The sequence below is a fragment of the Balaenoptera physalus genome (genome assembly GCF_965194825.1).
Source record: "Balaenoptera physalus genome assembly, chromosome: 14".
NCBI lineage: Eukaryota > Metazoa > Chordata > Mammalia > Artiodactyla > Balaenopteridae > Balaenoptera > Balaenoptera physalus.
This window is the reverse complement of record NC_138893.1, coordinates 49195003-49214793: the sequence shown is the minus strand read 5'-3', so window position 1 is coordinate 49214793 and position 19791 is coordinate 49195003. Positions and strand designations below refer to the sequence as shown.

General features: G+C 60.1%; 2 protein-coding genes across 5 annotated transcripts; one reads left to right on the top strand and one right to left on the bottom strand.

The window, feature by feature from the left end:
* Positions 1–82: 82 nt before the first annotated feature.
* On the bottom strand, positions 83–16305 carry PSD (pleckstrin and Sec7 domain containing). 2 transcript variants are annotated; one of them, XM_082425115.1, is made up of 20 exons: positions 16128–16305; positions 15499–15593; positions 15179–15237; positions 13171–13907; positions 12790–12892; positions 11936–12296; positions 10753–11193; positions 9365–9559; positions 9118–9198; positions 8800–8912; positions 8118–8176; positions 7919–8008; positions 5068–5169; positions 4139–4182; positions 2501–2691; positions 2346–2416; positions 2081–2238; positions 1777–1921; positions 1372–1515; positions 83–884 (listed from the first exon to the last, which is right to left on the bottom strand). In XM_082425115.1, exons 4-20 carry the CDS (start codon positions 13822–13824, stop codon positions 654–656), a joined length of 3183 nt encoding a protein of 1060 aa, XP_082281241.1. In that variant the 5' UTR covers positions 13825–13907; positions 15179–15237; positions 15499–15593; positions 16128–16305; the 3' UTR covers positions 83–653. The 2 variants fall into 2 exon arrangements, with proteins under 2 accessions (XP_082281241.1, XP_082281242.1); XM_082425116.1 differs by lacking the exons at positions 5068–5169; positions 15179–15237; positions 15499–15593; positions 16128–16305.
* On the top strand, positions 15653–19711 carry FBXL15 (F-box and leucine rich repeat protein 15). 3 transcript variants are annotated; one of them, XM_082425363.1, is made up of 6 exons: positions 15653–15886; positions 16499–16618; positions 17491–17698; positions 17872–18025; positions 18378–18883; positions 19381–19711. In XM_082425363.1, exons 3-6 carry the CDS (start codon positions 17646–17648, stop codon positions 19568–19570), a joined length of 903 nt encoding a protein of 300 aa, XP_082281489.1. In that variant the 5' UTR covers positions 15653–15886; positions 16499–16618; positions 17491–17645; the 3' UTR covers positions 19571–19711. The 3 variants fall into 3 exon arrangements, with proteins under 3 accessions (XP_082281489.1, XP_082281488.1, XP_082281487.1); XM_082425362.1 differs by lacking the exon at positions 15653–15886 and having other exon boundaries at positions 16471–16618; positions 17569–17698; XM_082425361.1 differs by lacking the exon at positions 15653–15886 and having other exon boundaries at positions 16471–16618.
* The last annotated feature ends 80 nt before the right edge of the window (positions 19712–19791 follow it).

The window sequence follows — 19791 nt, the reverse complement described above, 5'->3', positions numbered from 1 at the left end:
ATGTGTGTGACTCTTGTTCCTGGGAACCAAATGCCTATCCTGGCCTCAAGCCAGGCACTGGAGAGAGGTGGAGACCCAGCCAGCAAGTCTAGAGCAGTTTTAATGGAGGTGGAGGCTATACAAAGGGCAGGGCCCACTGAAGGAGGGAAAGCAAGGCCATGCTGCCCCCGGCCTGTGCATAGGGCCTCAGCATGGACACCCTTCCTCCACCTCTGGAAAGAGAGAGGGTGAGCCCTCACGGAAGAGGGAGGGAAAACCAGCTCAGCCCCAACTCCTGGCTTCTGTCTGAGCCAGGCCCCAGGATGGAGGGGGATTGCTGGTGTCAGGGGTGGGGTGGTCTCAGCAGAAACGTCAGGTCTCCCCCACAAAAAAAAAAAGCATCAAAATTCCAGGGGCCCTGGCCCCTCCCGTCCCAGTCCCCTGTACGAAAAAGTGCAAAACATTATCACAAAAAGGGGGTCTCAGAGGGGCCCTTAGCCTAAGGCTCCTGAGGCCCGTGCCCTAGCCCTGCCCTGCCCCGGACACCGCGTCCGGCGCGGTCAGGCCCTGGACCGAGGGGCCCTCCCAGGTGGCCCGAGGCCGGCCCGGGCTCAGGCAGGGCCCTGTCATGCAGGTGCCTGGTGGGCACCACCCCCCCTACTCCCACCCGCAACTCAGGGCTTCCACCGCCCACTGCCTGCCCCTGCGCGAGACTCTGGGCCAGGACACTGAGCCCGGGGCTGGCTGGAGGTGTTGGGCTGCGAGGAGGGACTGGAGTGAGGAGGGGGGAGTCCGTCCTCCGTACTCCCGGCCTGGGCCAGTGCTGCCTCTACCGCATCCAGCTCTTCACTGCCCGCCTTCAGCTTGACCCGAAGCAGCGCTGCATATGTGCCGTAGCGAGATTTCTGAGGCAGAGGAGCAGGGATGAGCCTGCTGTCCGCCGTCTGCCCAGCCCACCCCCGTCTGCAGCAGGGAGGGAACGCCAAAGAAGGCTAGCAGATGCCACGTTCTTGCCTACCTCTGAAGCCCCAAAAGCCCCCAAGGACTGACTGTGACATGATCCCTGGGTAGTTTGGTGACCTTCTCTGGGCTCTCTCTAGACTGTCAACTGTAACAGCTCATGTTTCTTGAGCCTTTATCAGAGTTGGCAAAACTGAGCACTTAACAGACATCATCTCCTTTCATTTCCCTAGTGGGGATGGAATGCTGTCCCTGTCCCACAGAAGAGGAAACTGCGGCTCAGAGGGATTAAGCAGTCTGCCCAGGGTCACTCAGCTAGTCCCACTCTTAGAGTCCATGCCATGAATCACTAGCCTGAGCCTCCGTATGGGGACACAGAGGTCCCACTGGTGGAGCACGGAGCCACAGAGGTGCCCGGGCCGGGAGGCTCACCTCAAACTCCAGATAGGCCTCCTTCTGCCGCTGCTCCTCAGCCTCCTTGCCCCGGGCCTTCTTGCCCACATGGGAAGCCCGGTGCTGCCGCAACTCACTTGCCATGGCCTTCAGCTTGGCCTCATGGGTCCGCATCTGCTCCTCCTAGAGGCCGGGGGAGCATGGTCACTCTGGCAGAGACAGTGCCTTTGTGCAAGTTTTTAGAAAAGGTGCCCCATCCTTTGGATGAACAAAGCACCATGTCTGGGTTAACCAACTGTATTTCAGCCTCTGCACACCCTCCCATGGCCCATGTCCTGGTGCACTGGACATCCACATGTATCATACGCAGCAGCCTGGAGTGCAGTCGGCCTAGGCCTGCCTTACTCCGTCCCGCTGGCACCAGGTGGACAGAGCTGGGGGTACCTGGGGGAGGCGGGTGGCAGCACTGGGCAGCAGAGGGCGGCTGAACTTCTTCTGGGAACTGACAGCAGCTGGGAAGGGGGGTGCGGAGAACATAGCAGCCACCACATTGATGCGAGTGATCCAGGACTGCATCTGCTCCAGGCTCCTGGGGAGACAGCACAGCCATCTGGGACCTGGGCCCAGGGTTCCATCCAGGGATGCCAGTCCTGGACTGAGAAGGAAGGAGGCAATCCAGGGACAAGGGACAGGAGCAAGCTGGGAGTGGAGTGAAGGGGTGTGGGATGGGCAGGAGGAGGGCACTCACGGGGCCTGGAAGAGGAAGACGCGCCAGTCAGCGGTGCGCAGGTAGAAGACGTGGGGCCTCTTGCTGTAGTCACTGGCACGCGTGGCCAGTGCGTGGTGGATGCTGATGGCATTCTTCAGCTCAGCCTCCGATGGGGCCTCCCCAGGCTGGTACTCCTCCTGTGGGGTGCCCATCTCGTCCTGGCTGCAGTCCCAGCCCAGCCCAACCCCCCACCACTCCCTCCCCTGAGCCAGCTCAGCCCCAACCCCTTGAGCTGGGCCCGCACCTTCTGCAGGTAGAGGATCATGCCCTTGAGGATCCCGTGGAAGTTCTTCCAGCCCCGCTTGCCCCGAGGTGCTGGGGGGAAGGAAGACAAGTCAGGGGGGCCTGAGACAGGCCCACTCCCATCCATCCCCCAGGCCTCCCCACCTGGCCACGTACTCTTCCTGCAGTCAGGGTCTGCGTGCACCTTTCGCACCAAGGCCCCGTGCTTGTAGACTGAGGCCCCAGGCTCGGGAGTCAGGTCCAGGAAAGGGCTGGAGCCGCTGCCACTGCCCCCGCTGACTCTCTTGATGACCTTGGGGTTGGGGTCGGCCAACTCAGACAGAGAGCGTCTCAGCTCCTCCTCGTCTCTGCAGGTGTGATCACCTCAGAGGGGGCTGGCCGTGGAGCCACGACCCCCCTTTCAGTCCTGGCCTCTGCCACCCAGGAAAGCTCCTCCAGTGTCTGTGAAGAAGGGGCTGCGGGGACTGACCCTCTCATAGGGCGTGGCTCCCCTCAGCCTGAGGCTCCTGGAGCCACATCTCCGGCCTCAGAGCGGGTTGCACCAGGGTGTAGCTGTACTTCCCCATTCAGATCAGGGGTCCTCGAGGCAGCATGTCTCTGCCCCCAGATTAGAGTTCCCAAGGGTAGGGCCATGTCTGTCCCTTCCTCCCCTCACGCGTACGCAGCCCCATCCTCTCCATTTCTGCACACACACACACACCCCTCACTCCGTTCTCCACCAGGGCAGACACGTCTGACTCAGCTTCTCAACCACACCCAGCACCAGGCTTCACTCATAGCTTGCTGGCTAAATGGTGGCAGAAGGAGCTTCCTAGTGGTCCCCTAGTACCTCCTGGTCAGCAGGCTCTGTCAGCTATCATCTAAAGAATCTGATTCTATCTTGTCACTCCCTCGTCAAAAACCTGCAGTAGCTCCCTACTGCCTCCCACCTGGAGCCTACACTACATCCTCACCAACACTGTCTCTCTCCTGCCACTCTCCGTTCCAGTTAGCCTGCCTCCTCTTGGTCTCCTCACCCCACACTCGTTTCAGCCACCACACATTGGCCTCCCAAATACCAACTTCCCTCTTTCTCTCCCCAAACAATGCTTCCTCTCCGTCAAGGCTTGCCCCGAGACCAATCCTCACAGAAGCTTTCCCTGATCCCCCCTGTACCCCAGTCCTGAGCTTTGCCTCCTCTGAGGTCTTCTCTCCTGCAGACTGGGAGCTCCCAGCTAAAGTGAGCAGTGACTGGACTCTCAGCAGATACCAGCAAGTAGGAGTGATCTATTGACTGTTTAGATGAGGGCTCTACCTCAGACTGGGGGACTCAAGACTAAAACTAGACCTCCTCCCTCAGACTAGACTCTTCCAAGACTTAACTCTGAGTCTGTTTCCACTGGGGCTGCCAAGAGTAGAGAATCCTGTGACACTCTGGGCTCCTTAGGACCCAGGAGGAGGCTCTCCCTCTACTGGTTGGGGCCCTACCTCCAGAGACTTCTACTTTCCCACTTGGGTGCCAAGAGACCTCCCCCAATTTGTTTCAGCACCCTCATCCCAGGCCAGCTGACAATGGCCACCCACCCCAACCCAGCTTGTCATAACAACCCAGCTAGAAACAAGACACAGAACCCCACATCCAGGCGGGCACCTCCAAAAAAGGAAGTGAGGCAGCCTCACTGCCTCTCGTGCTCTCACCCACCTCCCCGGCTCCACAGCCCCAGGATTCACTCGGCCCATCTCAGTGCTCTTGACCTCTCCAGGCAGCCCCTTCCCGACGTCCCATCCCACCCCCTCACACGCCCCAGGACTCACATGGCCCACTGCAACTTTTCATTCTTGATGGAGCTGTACAAGGCCTGGAGAGGGAGGAACAAACCAGGGGGGTGGGGGTCAATCCTGGGGGGAGGTGCACCAATGCCAGAGCTCAGAGCCCTCCCTCCAAGTTTGGGGGAGGAGACAGAACTGGGGGTGGGGATGGGCAGTAGGGTGTAATGACTGACAGGCTCTAGAACAGGGTACTAGGACCCAGGCCCAGGTTTGCCACTTGAGCTGCATGACTTTGGACAAGTCTCCATGGGAAGAACAAACGTAGCACCACATAGTCGTTTTATTTTTTTTTGGCCACACCACGCGGCACGCAGGATCTCAGTTCCCTGACCAGGGATAGAACCCGCATCCCTGCATTGGGAGCTCTTAACCACTGGACCACCAGGGAAGTCCCAGTACCAGGTGTTTACCATAGGGCAAGCAATTAACACAGGACATCCTGGCATACGGTTGATGTACAATAAATAGCAACTGCTATTATCTTTGCTGTTGTTGTTATTGTTAAGAGTCATCCTATTCAGAACCTAGGTGGGGGAAGCACAGCCCTAGAAGGAATGGAAAAGAGCAGCCTAAGAAGCTCTCCTTTCCCCAACCATGTGTTTTGGCCTATTTCGACAGGATAAACCCACACTGGGCATATGGGGAAACTGAGGCCCAGGAACAGGACTCTCCCTGTCACCTCCCTCCTTGGCTAACAGAGAACACACTCCCATGGCTCCCAGCCCCAGTGCAAGTTAAGATCTTCCCTCAACCCAGAGAGCCCCACCAAGCCAAATGCCAGAGTGGTCCAGCCCCCTGCCCACGCACATACTTCATGTTCCTGGAGAGTGGACACTAGTCTAAAAGACAATAGTTTTATCTTCCAAACCCTGCACACTCCAAACTCCCTGTGAATTCCCAAACCAGTCACTTGCCTCTGTACAGTTGGCCTGGGGGACCTGCAGGGGCCTTGGGGTGGTCGGAGGAGAGGATGGGTTCCAGTAGTGGCACAGGGGACCCCTCTTCTTGGGAGTAGCCTGCAACATGGGTTCACACCAGTGCCTCCCACTGTGGGGGCGCTTCCACCAGCCTGTCCGTGAGTGGGTGTGTCCCCAGCACGTGCGGCTAAGCGTGTGGCGTGTGATGCCTGTGCGCCAGGAGTTGGATGCAGTGGTGACGTCGGCACCTTCTCCAAGATGGGACACAGCCCCCAGCTGCCCACACAACACAGTCTCTGACTCTTTCACTGTCCACTGCTATACCCAACCACAAGGCTAGCCAAGCACCCCACATGGGCACACCCTGGCCGGGGGCAGGTACACCACGACCTCCACCCCACAGCACATACTCAGCCCTCCCAGCACCACCCCGACCAAACTCAGCAAGGCGCAGACCCTAAGCCCTCACACTCCAACTCTCGGGCCAAGACGTGAAGTGGCCACCGAAAGCCAACCTGCGGTCCTTGTCTCCACCCCTGCAGTTCATCCCCTGCCCCTCTCGGCACTTCCTTTGGCCCACAACGTCTTCCTTCGAAAATTCCTAAACCCCACAGGTGAGCTCCGTCTCATGCTCTCATCTAGAAGGCCCAAAGACCCTTTGGTCTGCGATCCCCAACTTGATCCGAGGGTCTCTGCCCTACCCCCAACCCATGCCCACCCCTGGCTACCCGTGGGCTCTGTCCGTGTCGGGCTCCCCACTCAGCTTGCGATGCCTTCGGCGCCTCCCTCAGTCGCGTGCCGCCCTCAGCAACCCCCTCGGTCGCCCCCCAGCCTGGCGTGGGCCGCGGCCCCACCGCCCTCACCGCCTTTTTCTTCTTGCGGCTCTGCAGGCGGCTGACCACCAGGTCGGTGTAGAGCACGGGCTTGAGACTGCGCGAGCGCTGCGGCCAGCCGTAGCACAGGGTCTCCGCGCCGCGGTGGGTGCGCCCGTAGCGCACGGAGCACAGCGAGCGAGAGCGCAGCCGCCCGGCGCTGCTGTGGATGCTGTTGACACCGATCATGCTGGCCCGGCCGGCGCGCCGCGGCCCCCGGCCATGCCCCCGTCCGGCCTCGGCCGCGGACGGCCCGGACGGCCCGCGGACGGCTCCCCCGACAGCCGGCGCGAGCGGCCCGGCCCGGCCCGGCCCGGCCCTAGCCCGGCCCGGCTCGGCTCCCACCGACGCACGGAGCGCGCGGCGGCGGCGGCGGCGGCGCGGTCTACTCTGCAGCTCGGCGAGAGCGGGAGGGGGGCGCCGACGGAGAGGGGAGGGCGAGGGCGAGGGGCGGGGACGGTGCAAAATGGAGGCGTCCGACCGAGAGGAGGGCCCGCCGCGCGCCGTCACGGGGGAGGCGCCTGGGAGGGCCGGTGGGGGGGTGGGGCGCGGTGGCCTGCTCTAGGGGTGATGGGAGGTGAGGTGGGCTGTCTCTGTAGGGTCTGGAGCGCTCTCCTGGCTCGTCAGGGTGCGGTGGTGAGGAGAAAGGTCGGAACGTCTCCTGGCGGCCCTTTTTTACAGAGCCAGGAGGGGCCACGAGGCTAGACAGCGGCGCGGGATGGAGACAGCCGTGGAATTACCCAACTCACCGACCCGCAGATACTTCAAATGCCCGAGTATATAATCACCTTCAAACACCCCACTTTACATACACCCCCAACTAACCAGATGCACCAATTCACATTCACCTCAACTCACAGACACTACAAATTCAGAGGTACACCTCAAATTTTAGTCATTAACTCACAGACATACACCCCCTACTCATGGACACCTGTCATAAACCAGATAGTCAATTCGTAGACATACACCCCAACACACACAAACACCCAACCTACACCCCAACTCAGACACACTCTAAATCATAAGCCCTAAAGCACAAACACACTCCAAGTCAGACAAACCCCTATGATTCACAGACCCTAAATCACATATACAAGTCAGCATACACCCCAACTCACTGACGCCCCCCAACTCACAGTGGATGGCCCCACTCAAGATACGTTCCCAAACTCAGAAGCTCAACACACCCCACGTTCACAAACACGCCCCAGGACACTCCTGTGCTGTCACACGTATGCGGTGGCCGGGAGACCCCTTTGACAACTCTGGGGGTTTCAAGGGAGTGCAGGCCTTCTCGGATAAAACACCACCCCATCTGGAAGAGGACTGAAGCCACGGACCAGGCCACCCCCCTCCTCCTCCCATCCTACCCGCTCCAGTGTAGCTAACCCCTCAGGACCTGGCGCCTGGGCGCGGGGCCTGCCCACTAAGGAGCCAGAAGCGCAGTGTGTAGTCCCAGCTTGGTGCTAACTGGCTTCAGGACCCCGGAAAGCCTTTGTCCCTCTCAGGGCCCCCATCTCCGGGTCCCTCCAGCGCAGCGGTACCAGAGAGGCCTTTGTGGCTGTACACCGTGGGGCGGGGGCTGGGCGCGGGGAGGGAAGTGGTGTACCTGTGCGCCCCCCCGCGCTTGCAGAGACCCCACCCCCACCCCTTTCCTCAGTGAACACTGAAGGAGGGGCGCTAATGAAGCCAAAATACGGGGTCCAGGGCTTCCTGGTCACGTGTTTTCGAGAACTGTTTCCCCCCCCTCCCCCGCTGCGCGCTGGGACTGCGAGTGCGCATGTGCCGGGAAAGCCAGTCTTGTGGGGGCTGGGGGAGGGGGCGGTCCCCAGGCTGAGTCACTAGAGCCCAGGCTTCCACAGCGGGAACTAGGTGGTGGCAGGCCCCTCCCCTCCCCTCCCTCGGAGGCCTGCTGACAGGTCCGCTGTCCCTCCCCTCCAGCGACCTCTGCCCTGCCCCGCCCCACCCCCCACCTTGAGCAGCTCTCTGGGGAAGTCGCCGCCTTCGTTGAGGCCCTCCAGGTTACCAATGAAGTCTCCGCAGGTCATGCGCTTCCCGATGTTCTAATGGAGGGCACAGAGGCCTCTGAGCTTGGGGAGTCCTTCGCCTCCCAGGCCTTGAAGTCTCTGGACGGGGTGTTCCGGGCTCCCTCCCGCCAGCCCCCCTACTCACGTGGCCATGGAGATCCGTATTGAGTAGCATGAGGGCGCAGGTCAGCGTGTGCGCACCGTCTAGGAGAGAATTGACATTCAGCCTTGGCCACCTCGCAGGGACTCTTCCACATCTATCTTCCTAAATCTTCCAGTTCATCCCCTGCCCCCTTTCAGGACCCCCTTTGGCTCACAACCACACTTTTGTTAAGTCCCGGACAAACCCCTCTGGAGCAAAGACCTCTCTCTTCCAGTAAAACCCTCAGATGGGACCTCTCCCTCTTCTTAGGTCACCCTCCCTAGCTCCCTAAGGTTCTGAGGGCAGCCCACTGCTTGCCCCCAACACCAACATGCCTCTGTGTCTATGCAAGCCATTGGGCCCCACACAGTTATGCAGACCAAATAGAATCCCTACTCAGGCCAAGCACTGTCTTGCACATGTATGCAAACAATGGCATGCAAACACACCTGCCATGTGCCTCTTCACAACACACACTAGACCCTACCTAGCCCTATACCTGCCCACATGCACAGTTCCACATCTGTGCAGCTGTGCCAGTTCTGTCTGCATACATGCATGCTTGCATGCCTGCAAGCTCGTGCATTCGGGTACTTCTGCACACACACTCATGCTGCTTTATACAGATGCAGTGCCCATCTGCCTCAGTGACCAGCCAGGAATGCCCTGACCCCGGCCTCCTCACCCTCTGAGGACAGGGCTCCAGGATTGCACTGGAAGTATCTCTGGGAGAAGTGGGCCAGCACGCGCTCCCGTTCCTGGGTCTCACCCATTAAGGCCAGCTCCTTCAGAAACACCCTGGGGAGGGGGGAAGAGGGGACATGTCACCTCTACCCAAGGTCCCTTTACCAGGCAGCCCTGGCTCTTGGCCACGTCCAGTCAGCTTGGGAAGGGTGACTTCATGGCAGTTTAGGGGAGGCACGGGGCTCAGAGGAGGCATAACTGAGGCCCTGCACACCAGGCCTGGAGAGTAGGGGCTGCCCTCAAAGGGCCGGACACCCACCTGAGAGCTTGGTCCAGAGTCATACCCGTGAAGACAAAGAACTTCAGGTACTCGCCAGCCACAAGTTTGCTGAAGTCATTGCTGTGGGCAGGGCAGAGAGACAGGTGGGGTCTCAAGGGGAAGTGTCAAGGGGTCAGGTGGGGTTTACCTAGAGACCTGGGGGTATTAGATACAGGGGATGTGGAGGTGCTGCCCGCAGGATGCATCCCTTCTCCCCCCATTCTCAATCCCAGCCCAGTGCCTTTACTTCTTGCCCAGATGCCGGGCCACATCCGCCTTCCTGAAGCCATCTAGTCGGTACAGCCTCTTAGCTAGGCGCTGCGCAGCCTCCAGGTCTGCTTTCTGCCCATTGGACAAGGTGTCTGTGCTTCCCAGGGCCAGCCGCTCTGTGCTGTCCAGCTCTGAGTCCGAATCGGACACGAGCTGGCTCAGGGGTGGTTCACTGCCAGGGTAGAACACCAGCTCAGAGGTGGGGCAAGCCCTCGGGGGCCATCCAGATCCTTCCTCTGCCTCCAGACCCAGTAGACAGAGAAGGGAAGATTGGGACATGGGGAAGGCATTTTTCTTTTCTCCAGAGAAGGAGATTCCTTCCATCAGCCTACTCCATCATTACCACCTCTCTGTGGAAGTCCTGCCTCAAATCTAACCCACATCCATGTTGCTGCTGTGGGAGTTCTGGCTGCTTTCCCCAAAGCTCCCTAAGTTTGCTATTAGACATAGATTCCCCATTCCCACACTGGACCTACTCAGGACAGAGTCCTCTGTGTCTGAGACTATGGGCAAAGATAGGATAGATGGACTGCTAGGGAGGAACAGTGGAGGGTCAGACAAAGATGTGAGGGCAGCAGGGACACTTTCCTGCTCCTGTGTCTTTCCTCTTCCTGCTTTTTAGGGAGAGGAGCCTCCTCCTTGGTCCTTCTCTTACACCCTCAAAGAAGCAGGCTCTGGGGTAGAGGGTATTGGGGGTCAGAGTGAATCCCTCATCCCCTGTCTCCCCCTGCCTTCCCTTCCCACCCTGGCTGCTCTACTCACAAAGCCACCTGTCACCCCTGAGACAGAGGCCAGAAACTCCTAGTTGCTAGGCAACCCTGTCTCCCTGGCCACCCCCTCCTGTTGCCATGGCTTCAGTGACTGCGAGGGTAGCTGGCAGAGGGGAGAGCAGAAAGGTTAGACTGGTGAAAGGACTTCCTGGAGAAGGGTGAGAGACTCTAGATTGGAGTGGGGAGGTGACATGGGAGGGAAGCAAAAGGAGAAGCTGGTGGCTGCATCTTTGGGAGAAACCTCCAGGCTGGCTGAGGGTAAGATCAGAAGAATTCTAAGCAGGTTAGAGGCTCTGTCTGGGGAGGGAAGGACCCTCCTAGAGAAAAAGGAGGGTGTCCTCTAGGGACCCTTCAATCCTAAACCATGGTTTCACAAGTCACTGGATCTGAGACCAAGGGGGCAGGCTGTGAGGGGCTCCCACTCACAGCCAACGGAAGTAGTCCTCCAAATGAGAAAACACATCTGTATCCCCTGACCACCCCTATCAGGGGTCAGGAATATAAACTACATCTTCACACTCAGGCTCTGTCCCTTGGAGCAACTGTTCCTGGGGCCCTGGGGCCTCAAGTCTGAGGACACAAAGGAATCACTCACCTGCCCAGGGGAGCTGCCCCCAGCCCATAGCTGTCTTCTGAGCGGCAGGGACTAGGGGGCTCCCTCCTTGGGGCCTGCTTGGCTCCAGCCTCTGCCTCCTCTTCCTCCCCTCTCTGTGTCCAAGGCCCATCAGCAGCAGAGCTGGTACCAGAATCCGGTTCAAGAGGGGCAAGTGGGGCAGGAGCAGGTGGGTCAGGCCTGGGGGCAGGGGGCTGGGGAGGCAGCTCAAAGGTGAAGAAGGGGCTCTGGGTTGGGCCAGGTGAGGCCAGGGCCTCCAGCGAGGCGAGGCTGGTGTAGGAGGTGCCCTTGGCCCAGTGTGACTCCAAGATGGCTTCAAACACACAACTGAAAGAGTCGGGCCCATCAGCCAATGGGCTGGTCCCAGGTAGAAAGGGCAGAGGCGACTTGAGAGGCCCGGAGTGAGGCATTCGGGTGCCTGGCCTGCAGGGGCAGGGAGGAGAATCTCTGATCAGGGGCCTACAGGACAGCTCTCAGGTAGCATTTCATTGAACTTTCATACCGACTCTGCGAAGGGGATTATCATCCCCTTTTCACAGGCCCCCAGCCCCCGAAAAGAGCAACCCGGGTAGGGGGTCCCCACCACAGGTTTGCCAAGCTATTCAGTGCCCCTGGAACACCCCAGCCCTACCCATACCCAACACCCAATGCCCTTCCTCTCTCACTCCCTGTTAATCTCCCTTTCTCCTCCTTCTCCCTGATCCTCTCCCCTCCTGCCATTCCATTTCTATTTCTGGCAACATCTTAGGAAAAGAAGATGAGGCTCCAGGCTGCAATGGGGTGTGAGACAGAGAGGAAGGCCCCTACACTCCACGTTCTCCTGCCGGGATCCAGGATCTAGCCTGATGCTCCCGTGCCCCGAGGCTTGATTCTGACCTCGGCCTGTCACTCTGCCCCCTGGCCCTCATTAGAACCCCTTTCCTCCTCTATCCTGGCTGCCCCTAACTTCCTGGGCTCTTGCTGACGGTCCCCACACCCCCGGTTCCCTGCCAGGCCTCAGGCCTCTGTCCGGAATCCCGTGTGCTACACCGCCCTGTCAGCACACCGCTTTGTCCTGACATTCCCGGCCCCACCCTTGTCTCTATTCCCATCCCTTTGAGCCCAGCTCTGGCTCTGGGCCAGTGGGAAGGAGCAAGCCACTTTCCTCTCCCACTCCCCCACTCACCGGGCCCCTTCTGAGGCCTCAAACACCTCGTCGTCCACATCCTCTTCCCCACCTGCCTCATCCTCGTCCTCATTGCCACTGCCCAGGCTGGAACGAGGGCCAAGGCACGGGCCGGGACGTGGGGCAGGTGGGCGGGCAGTGCCAGGCGGGCCCTCAGAGCTGGGCTGACTCTCGATGGCCGAGTCAGCCTCTTCCCGCTCAGCCAGCACCTCATCGATGTCGGTCTCGCGGTAGCACCTCAGGGGCACTGTGTCCAGGTCCGTCTCGGAGTACTTGGCTGCTCGCCCCACAGCCACCCCAGAGCCCTGCCCTGAGCCCGCCCCAGGTGGAGATGGGGGGGCCTGCTCTGGGGGCTTAGCACCTGCAGTGTGCACAGGCATCCCGGTCAGGAGGTTATTCAGGTCAGCTCCCTGTCCTGATTCTGTTCTCAGAAGGAACTCTCCCCCACTGCCTCAAACTGGCAGGAAGTTCTTTCACTGTCTAGCCGCCATTCCTCCTGCTACAAACTCAGCTTGTTCCTGGTGCCAGTGGAGCTCATTTCAAATCAAGTTCTTATCAAACAGCTTTGAGGGGCCTGAGGGAGACCAGCCTCTTTTCTACTCCAAGGAATGACCCTTGACATCCTTCCATCCCCTCCCTCCACTACCCAGCTTCCTCCAAGCGTCCAACCTAGCTGCCATCCCCCCAACCCCCTATCATAACACAGATGGAAAGACTGAGGCCTAGAGAGGCATTAGCTGACTCAGAAGCCTAGGAAAGAATGGGGGGAGGTTTAAAGGAAGGCTCCCTAGCACGCCATGGCTGCTGTGGAAAAGGCCCTGTCCTGTTCCCCTTGCCTCAGTTCCAGGCCTTACCTGAGCTGGGGGGGTCCAAAGAGCCATAGAAGAATTCCCATTTGGCTCGAGCGATTCTCTGGGCATGAGAGGAGACTTCTCTGGGTGAGGACCAGGTGTCCCCCTAAGCCAAGGAGAGAGACATAGACACAGGCACCCAGAGATAAAGCCAGACACACAAAGACACAAGAACATGGGACAGAAACACAGAAAGAAAAACATACAGGGACAGAGGTGCAGAGACATAAGGACAAACAAAGAGCAAGGGCAAGAAAGAGGCAGATTTAGCACAGATTGAAGGATTCAGAGTGAACAGCTGATAGGCCCAAGACCACCAAGGAGACAAGCCTTGGCCTTTGCTGGGTCTCTGGGGTTCCAGGGAGCCCAAGGGAGATCACATACCTGGTTAAGGAGTCCAGTGTCAGCAGGTCCTCGGAATAATGTGGCCAGGTGCTCAGAGGGTCCCCCCAGCCCATTGGGGAGAGAGGAGTAAAGACCGTCTGCTCCAACCTGAGGTTGAGCTGGTGGCCCGTGTAAAAGGCCCTGGCTGCCAGGCAGAGCTGAGCCTCCTCCAGCTGGGAGTGGGTCTGATGTGGATGCTTCTAGCCGCAACTTTCGGTTGGAGCCAGGCCCAAGGGCTGGGGTGGGACTGGGAGGAGAGACCCCACCCAGGTCCCAGCTCCGACTCAAGCCTCCGGGAGCAGGTAGCCCATTCAGTGGCCTCACGCTGGCCTTCTCCACAAAGCGGAATATGACCACAGAGCTCCGGGCCCCTGGTGGGGGCTGCCCAGTGGGTGAAGAGGGTGCCCAGGGTGAGGGAGCAACACGGGGTGAAGGGGGGCCACGCAGGGGTGTACAGGGTGCTGTCACACGTCCAAGTTCCCGGCCTCGGGGACCTGGACCTGCCACCCGCCGTAGTAGGGAGCCTGTGCTGCCATACATGCTGGCCGGGGGGCTCTGGGGCACCGGGCCTTCGGGGAGCCAGCGGCGTGGGCATCGTGGCGGGGAGATGGCACAGTCGCCTTCCGAGCAGAAGCGCATGGCACCCTGGGCCATGCTGGGGCCGGGGGTCAGGCTGGGGGGGCAGGGATGGCCAGGCCAGGTGGGGAGTGAGGGGGCAGCATGCTCTTCAGACAGGCCTGCAAGAGAGGAAGGGGAGGAGGGGGTGAACTGCCGGGGAGTCAGGTGGACAGGAGAGCAGAGACAGGGAAGGGAAAGCTGGCTGGGGTCACTGAGCACCAGGGGTCTAGCCCACGCCGGGAATATGGCATCACTGATCCCACCCCTGGGGGTGGTGATCAGTCTTCCTGCTGGGGCTACTTCCATGGAGGCCTGAGGAGAAAAGAATTGTGCCCCCAATGGGCCCCTGGCTCCTCTCCTCTCTGCCTGGGGGCTCTAAGCATCACCCTGGGAGGAGAGAGGAAGGTGTTTCAGAAGTTGAGTGGAGCCCAGAGTTCCTGTGGCATTTTGGAACTACTTCTGGTGGGGTAGGGGGAAGATTGCTACCCCACCCTCAGGACCAGAAGTATCAGCCAGCCATCATCATCGTCCAGCCATGGACCTTCCACAGTCTCTCTATAGAAGCCCCTCACTCAGGGGGAGAGAACTCAGGCCTCCTGGAAGGAGAGGGAGGAAGAATGGGGGTGGTATATAGGGACATGAGGGGCTGAGAGGCATAGGTGAAAGGGAAGAGAAAGGCCTGAACAGAGGCTCCTCCTCTACTACATACATGCTGAATGGGAAAGGGACATTCTTGTTCTCCATACAGGTACACATACTCATGCACACACACACGTAAGGACAAATAATATCGGTACACAGCTAACACATTCATAGACAACACCCTTCAGCACACTCAGACACAGGCACACACACACATTGCTCAAAGACACACCCTCATACACTCTCACAGTCATAACAAATATGTGTGTAATGGAAAGGCACATGCTTGTTTTACACACACACTGCAATCAAACAGGAACACACAAAGAGATACCCAAATATACACACAGGCCCTCATTCTCCAAGGCACATAGAGACACAGGCATATCAGACACTCACAGACACTTACTGGTCACAGTCACACACAGATACAGATGCATCCTCACACACATCCGTAAACAGGGGCATACACCCTCTCCTCCAACCCCCACCAGTCACTGGTCTCTGGGGTGGGGGGCAGGGTGAAGGCTGAAGCAGACCCTCTCCCCATCTCTCCCCCCACCCCCCAGGCGTATGACAGATCTTGTCCAGCCCAGGAAGGACCATAAAGGGGTAAAAGGGCCCCTGGTGGCAATGCAGGGTAGGGGCAAGGGTCGAGCAGCAACCCTGCCAGGCAGGTTTCTGAAGCTCAATCGGGGCCCAGCGCACCCCCAGTGCAGCCCTGGACTCGAGCCGCCTCAGTACTCACCGCTGCTCGCCTGGAGCTGGGGCCGAGGAGAGGCAGGGGAGAGGCTGGGCCCAGCTCAGCTGTGAAGGCAGAGCGACTCCCGCTTGCTCCTGCTTGCTCCAGGCCCGCCCGCCTCTCAGTCCCTCCTTCCCCCCTACGCGCGGCTCAGAGCTAATCCCCCCCCACCCCGCCCTCTCTCGGGGCCCTGAGTCCCGGAGGCTGGCCCCCCTTCTCGACGCTAGGTCCCCGCTGGGCAATCCCGCCAACCTGAGACCCGCCCCTGAGGAGGGGGAGGACGTATGGAACCTCTGGTCTGTTCTTCAGACCCTCACATGACCCACCCCAATCGTGTCCTCGTCCCTCTCGTCCACCACCCCGAGCGGCACGCAGGACCCAGCTGCACACGCGTGTCCCGCTCCAGACCCCACGCGTGTCCCTAGGAGGTTGCCACATGACCTGTTACATGCCACATGCGCTCCCGCCCCCACGAGCACGCGGCCGCGCCAGCACACAGTACGGGTGTAGACTGGACCCGCCCCCTAAATCCAGGAGACCATCAATTTATGGGAGAAAGATCTAGCGAGCACTGCCTCAAACCCTCCGGATGTTCTGAGACTAGGACTCAGGAGACACAACCATGACCACTCGCCCAGGATGCAGCAGGAGGGATGTTACTCAGACTTCAAAAAGAACTTCCTTGCTGCCTGAGTTAGGCATCCTGCCCGTCTGGTAAGAGGTTAGACGGAATGACGCCTGGACTAGAGGAAGTGGGAGACAGGCAACCCTTGTGCCCTTGGCCAAGGTAGAAGCGGGCCCGGCTATTTTAAGAAAGCACCGCTAGAGTTACTATGGCAACTGCTCTCCTTGGGAACTCCAGGGCAGGCAAGTGGTGACCTCGGAAGGAAGAAGGGGTCTGTTCGAGTGGTCAGGGGGCGCAAGAACGTGCGAGGCGGGGGTGCGCGGGGCTCACCGCGGGGAGGGGCTGCGCGGGCTCGACGTGGTGCTGAAGGGGACAGCGCCAGATTTGTCGCACTGCGCAGGCGCAGAAGAGGGAACAACGCTGGGGGGGGGGGGCGCGCGGCCCGAGGTGGTGCGCGCCCACTTGACTCTATCTTAGCACAGATCTGTCCTCCCAGCTACCCTTCCCCAAGCAGGCGGAGGAAAAGGGAGCAAGTCCCTCACCCAAACTGACCCTCCTTGGTCCTTCCCCGCTGCTGTTTACTCCCTTCTCGCAGCATGGGAGTGGGGGTGGGGTGGGGGAGGGTGGAGGAGTGTGAAAGGGATTCGGGGAAAACCAGGATGCCTGAGTTCTTTATCCCGACTCGTTTGACCCCGGACAAGGTGCTGCCTCTCCAGGGCCTCGGTTTCATCTTCAAAGTGGAGTGACGGAACAGACATGCCCACCTTGCAGAGGTGCCGAAGCCCTGATAATGGATGGGAAGCATTTTTCGTTATGAAGAGGCAGGTGAAACGGTTGCACGACGGGAGAGTGTAACCCTGCTGAGGCGGGGGGTGGGGTGGGTGGGTGGGAGCTATCTGGCACAGCAGTAGCCCTCGGCCTTTCACATCCTCCCCGCCAATGCATGATGGGGAAAGCACTGCTCCAGAGTTTCCCTGGAGCGGACTCTGAACTAGGATCTGGGGATGCAGTGAGAGGGTAACCCAGAGTCTGAGCCCAGAGCTCTGGGGGGAGGGGGGGTTACTGCCCCAGCGCGGGCCCAGCCCCAGACCCCACAACTAAACCCCCAGGCCAACCGAGAAGCAGTATTCCTAGCGGGCTGACCTGAACACTTATTCTTCTCAGGACTCTAGACCTCCTGGGTAAAGGAAAGGGACCCAGTTGGAGATACAGTCCTTCTTCTCGACCCTACATTTCTCCCCCCAAGGTGTAAACCCATTACAAATCTTCCGGGAGTGGAAGGGGTTGGATAGCTCTGTACTTCACAATTAACCAGGGATGGGAGGTTTGGGCAAGTTTGCTTGATGAAGGAAGAAAAATTCTAGCTCTCCCCATTCAATTCATTCAGCAATTCTTGGGCATCTACTACGTGCCAGGCAATAAGAGCCTGGACAGTTTTTCCCCATTTTTCAAACTCGCTAAACGCGATCAGAAGGCAGAGAAAATAGGCCCAGAACCTTAACAGTCCTCGCTCCGCCCCTTATACGTTTGGCTTTGCCTGCTCCTCCCATCACTTCACTTTGAGGCGGCCACTGGCCCAAAACGAAAAAAGCCAGTCTCTGCTGCACCATCGCATTCTTCAGCCTCGGGTCTCAAGCCCTGTAGCGGAGTAGGCGAGGTCAAACTTTACACCACCGGCCTGTTCCGCCTTCAGTTTCGAGATCCATCCGGAACACTTTCAGACAGGATCCTCAGTGAGCCGGCACTCGATTGAATCGGTCTGTCTCTACAGCCAAAGTAGGCGGGTTCGCTGCGGCCGCTCGAGGCCAAAGCGAGACGACCTTACTGCGCACGCGCAGTAGACAGCCGATGGAGCCACCGATGGAGCAGTCCGGAGGGGAGCAAGAGCCCGGAGCCGTCAGGTACCGAGCACCGGAGGGGCCGAGAGGGGGAAAAAAGGCCTGGGGGAGGGGAGCTGAACCAGGGCCGGGTCTGGGGGTCGCTTTTAGGAGCCGGGGCTCAGGAGCATAACGGAGGCGGACTCGCAGGTAACAGCAACCCGGGGACGCCGCCGCCAACGCCCCTTTGCCCGCAGGCTCCTGGACCTGCCCTGGGAAGACGTGCTGCTCCCACACGTCCTGAGCCGTGTGCCGCTGCGCCAGCTGCTCCGGCTGCAGCGCGTCAGTAGGGCCTTCCGGGCTCTAGTGCAGCTGCACCTGGCTGGGCTGCGCCGCTTCGACGCCGCTCAGGTAAGCCTGGGGCCGGACCCCGCCCCCTTCTGGATACTGCCCCCGCCCCGGCTCCAGCCCCGCCCCCAACCCCCAGTCCCCAGACCTGAACCTCCAGCCCCCAGCCCCGCTGTATACCCTTCGAGATCCCCCTTGGGCCTCTAGGAATGACCTGGAAGCGATCCACCCAGTGAGACGTACTCTCAAAGGGCGAGTACCGGGAATCAGCTCAGAGGGCGCGTAGGGTCTCTCCTGGGAGGGCAGGTGGCAAGCCCCGAGGGCGACCTGCCGCCAGGAAAGAACTCCTCAGGGATGGGTAGGCAGCGTCCGCCCCCGGAACCAGCTGAGAGTCGAGGTGCTTCCCCGCCCGTAGGTGGGTCCGCAGATCCCGCAGGCCGCATTGGCCTGGCTGCTGCGGGACGCCGAGGGGCTGCAGGAGCTGGCGCTGGCGCCGTGTCACGAATGGCTGTCGGACGAGGATCTGGTGCCGGTGCTGGCGCGGAATCCCCAGCTGCGGAGTGTGGCGCTGGCCGGCTGCGGGCAACTGAGCCGCCGCGCGCTGGGGGCGCTGGCCGAGGGCTGCCCCCGCCTGCAGCGCCTTTCGCTCGCGCACTGTGACTGGGTAGATGGGCTGGCGCTGCGCGGCCTCGCTGACCGCTGTCCGGCCCTTGAAGAGCTGGACCTCACCGCCTGCCGACAGCTCAAGGATGAAGCCATCGTGTATCTGGCGCAGAGGCGCGGCGCAGGCCTTCGCAGCCTCTCGCTGGCTGTCAACGCCAATGTGGGGGACGTCGCCGTCCAGGAGTTGGCTCGCAACTGCCCGGAACTCCAGCACCTCGACCTAACCGGCTGCCTCCGGGTCGGAAGCGACGGTGTCAGGTGCCTGGGCCTGGGGTCGGTGGGAGGGGAGGAGGGCAAGCACTTAGCCTCTGGGGGTCGGGGCGGGCTGTAGTTGTCGAAAGGCAGAACTGGGGTTTCTGGATCTTCCTGCTACCACGGCACCCCCATTCTGAACAGGAAGGGCCTCTAGGAATGCCTAGGCCAGAGAGCCCACAGTTTAAAAACTTTTTTGAACCAGTATTTACACATTGGGAGATTTCACATACAAAGTACAAAAGTCAGATTTCAGGCTGTTCTTCAACAAGGGGAAAACCTTGCAATCCTGGGCACAGCTGAGAAGCAGGTTCCCTGTTTCAGAAACAGGAAGTCTCCGGTTCACTGGAGGCATTAAGTGTATGACCCCAAATCGGGTCTCCTCCTTCCTGTACGGAGGGAAGAAGTATGCCCCGAATTGGAGGGAGACATGGGCTTTGCTGGCTCCCCCACCGTGGGTGTAGCGGCTTCACGCCCCTCGCCTCACCCGGCTCCTCCCCCAGGACGCTGGCCGAGTACTGCCCCGCGCTGCGCTCGCTGCGGGTGCGGCACTGCCACCATGTGGCCGAGCCCAGCCTAAGCCGTTTGCGGAAGCGCGGCGTGGACATCGATGTGGAGCCTCCGCTGCATCAGGCCCTGGTGCTGCTACAGGACATGGCAGGCTTTGCACCCTTTGTCAACCTGCAGGTCTGACCCGCCTGCCGATGGGCACAGCTGGACTGTGTGGCGGGGCTTCACTGTGAACCGTAGGGAAACTGAACTGTGGGGGCCTCGGGTGAGAGGCCAGTGCCCTGCCCTACCTTGGAGCTTCAAATAAAGAGCTTTTTACTCCTTCTTGCCTGGCGCTGCCGCCCTGTTGGAGATAGGGGATGTGAGGCTGGGGGAGACAGACACAGTACTCCAGCACCCCAGCT

Bases quoted from the DNA above. Each gene is read 5' to 3' on its own strand.
- PSD (XM_082425115.1), bottom strand. From the start codon at position 13,824: ATGGCCCAGGGTGCCATGCGCTTCTGCTCGGAAGGCGACTGTGCCATC. The intron at 8,177-8,799 runs GTGAGGAGGCCG...ATTCTCTCCTAG, and splicing joins TGGAGCCCTGTCCTCAGAGG to ACGGTGCGCACACGCTGACC. The intron at 2,417-2,500 runs GTACGTGGCCAG...CCTTCCCCCCAG, and splicing joins AGACCCTGACTGCAGGAAGA to CACCTCGGGGCAAGCGGGGC.
- FBXL15 (XM_082425363.1), top strand. From the start codon at position 17,646: ATGGAGCCACCGATGGAGCAGTCCGGAGGGGAGCAAGAGCCCGGAGCC. The intron at 18,026-18,377 runs GTAAGCCTGGGG...CCCCGCCCGTAG, and splicing joins GCCGCTTCGACGCCGCTCAG to GTGGGTCCGCAGATCCCGCA. The intron at 18,884-19,380 runs GTGCCTGGGCCT...CTCCTCCCCCAG, and splicing joins GTCGGAAGCGACGGTGTCAG to GACGCTGGCCGAGTACTGCC.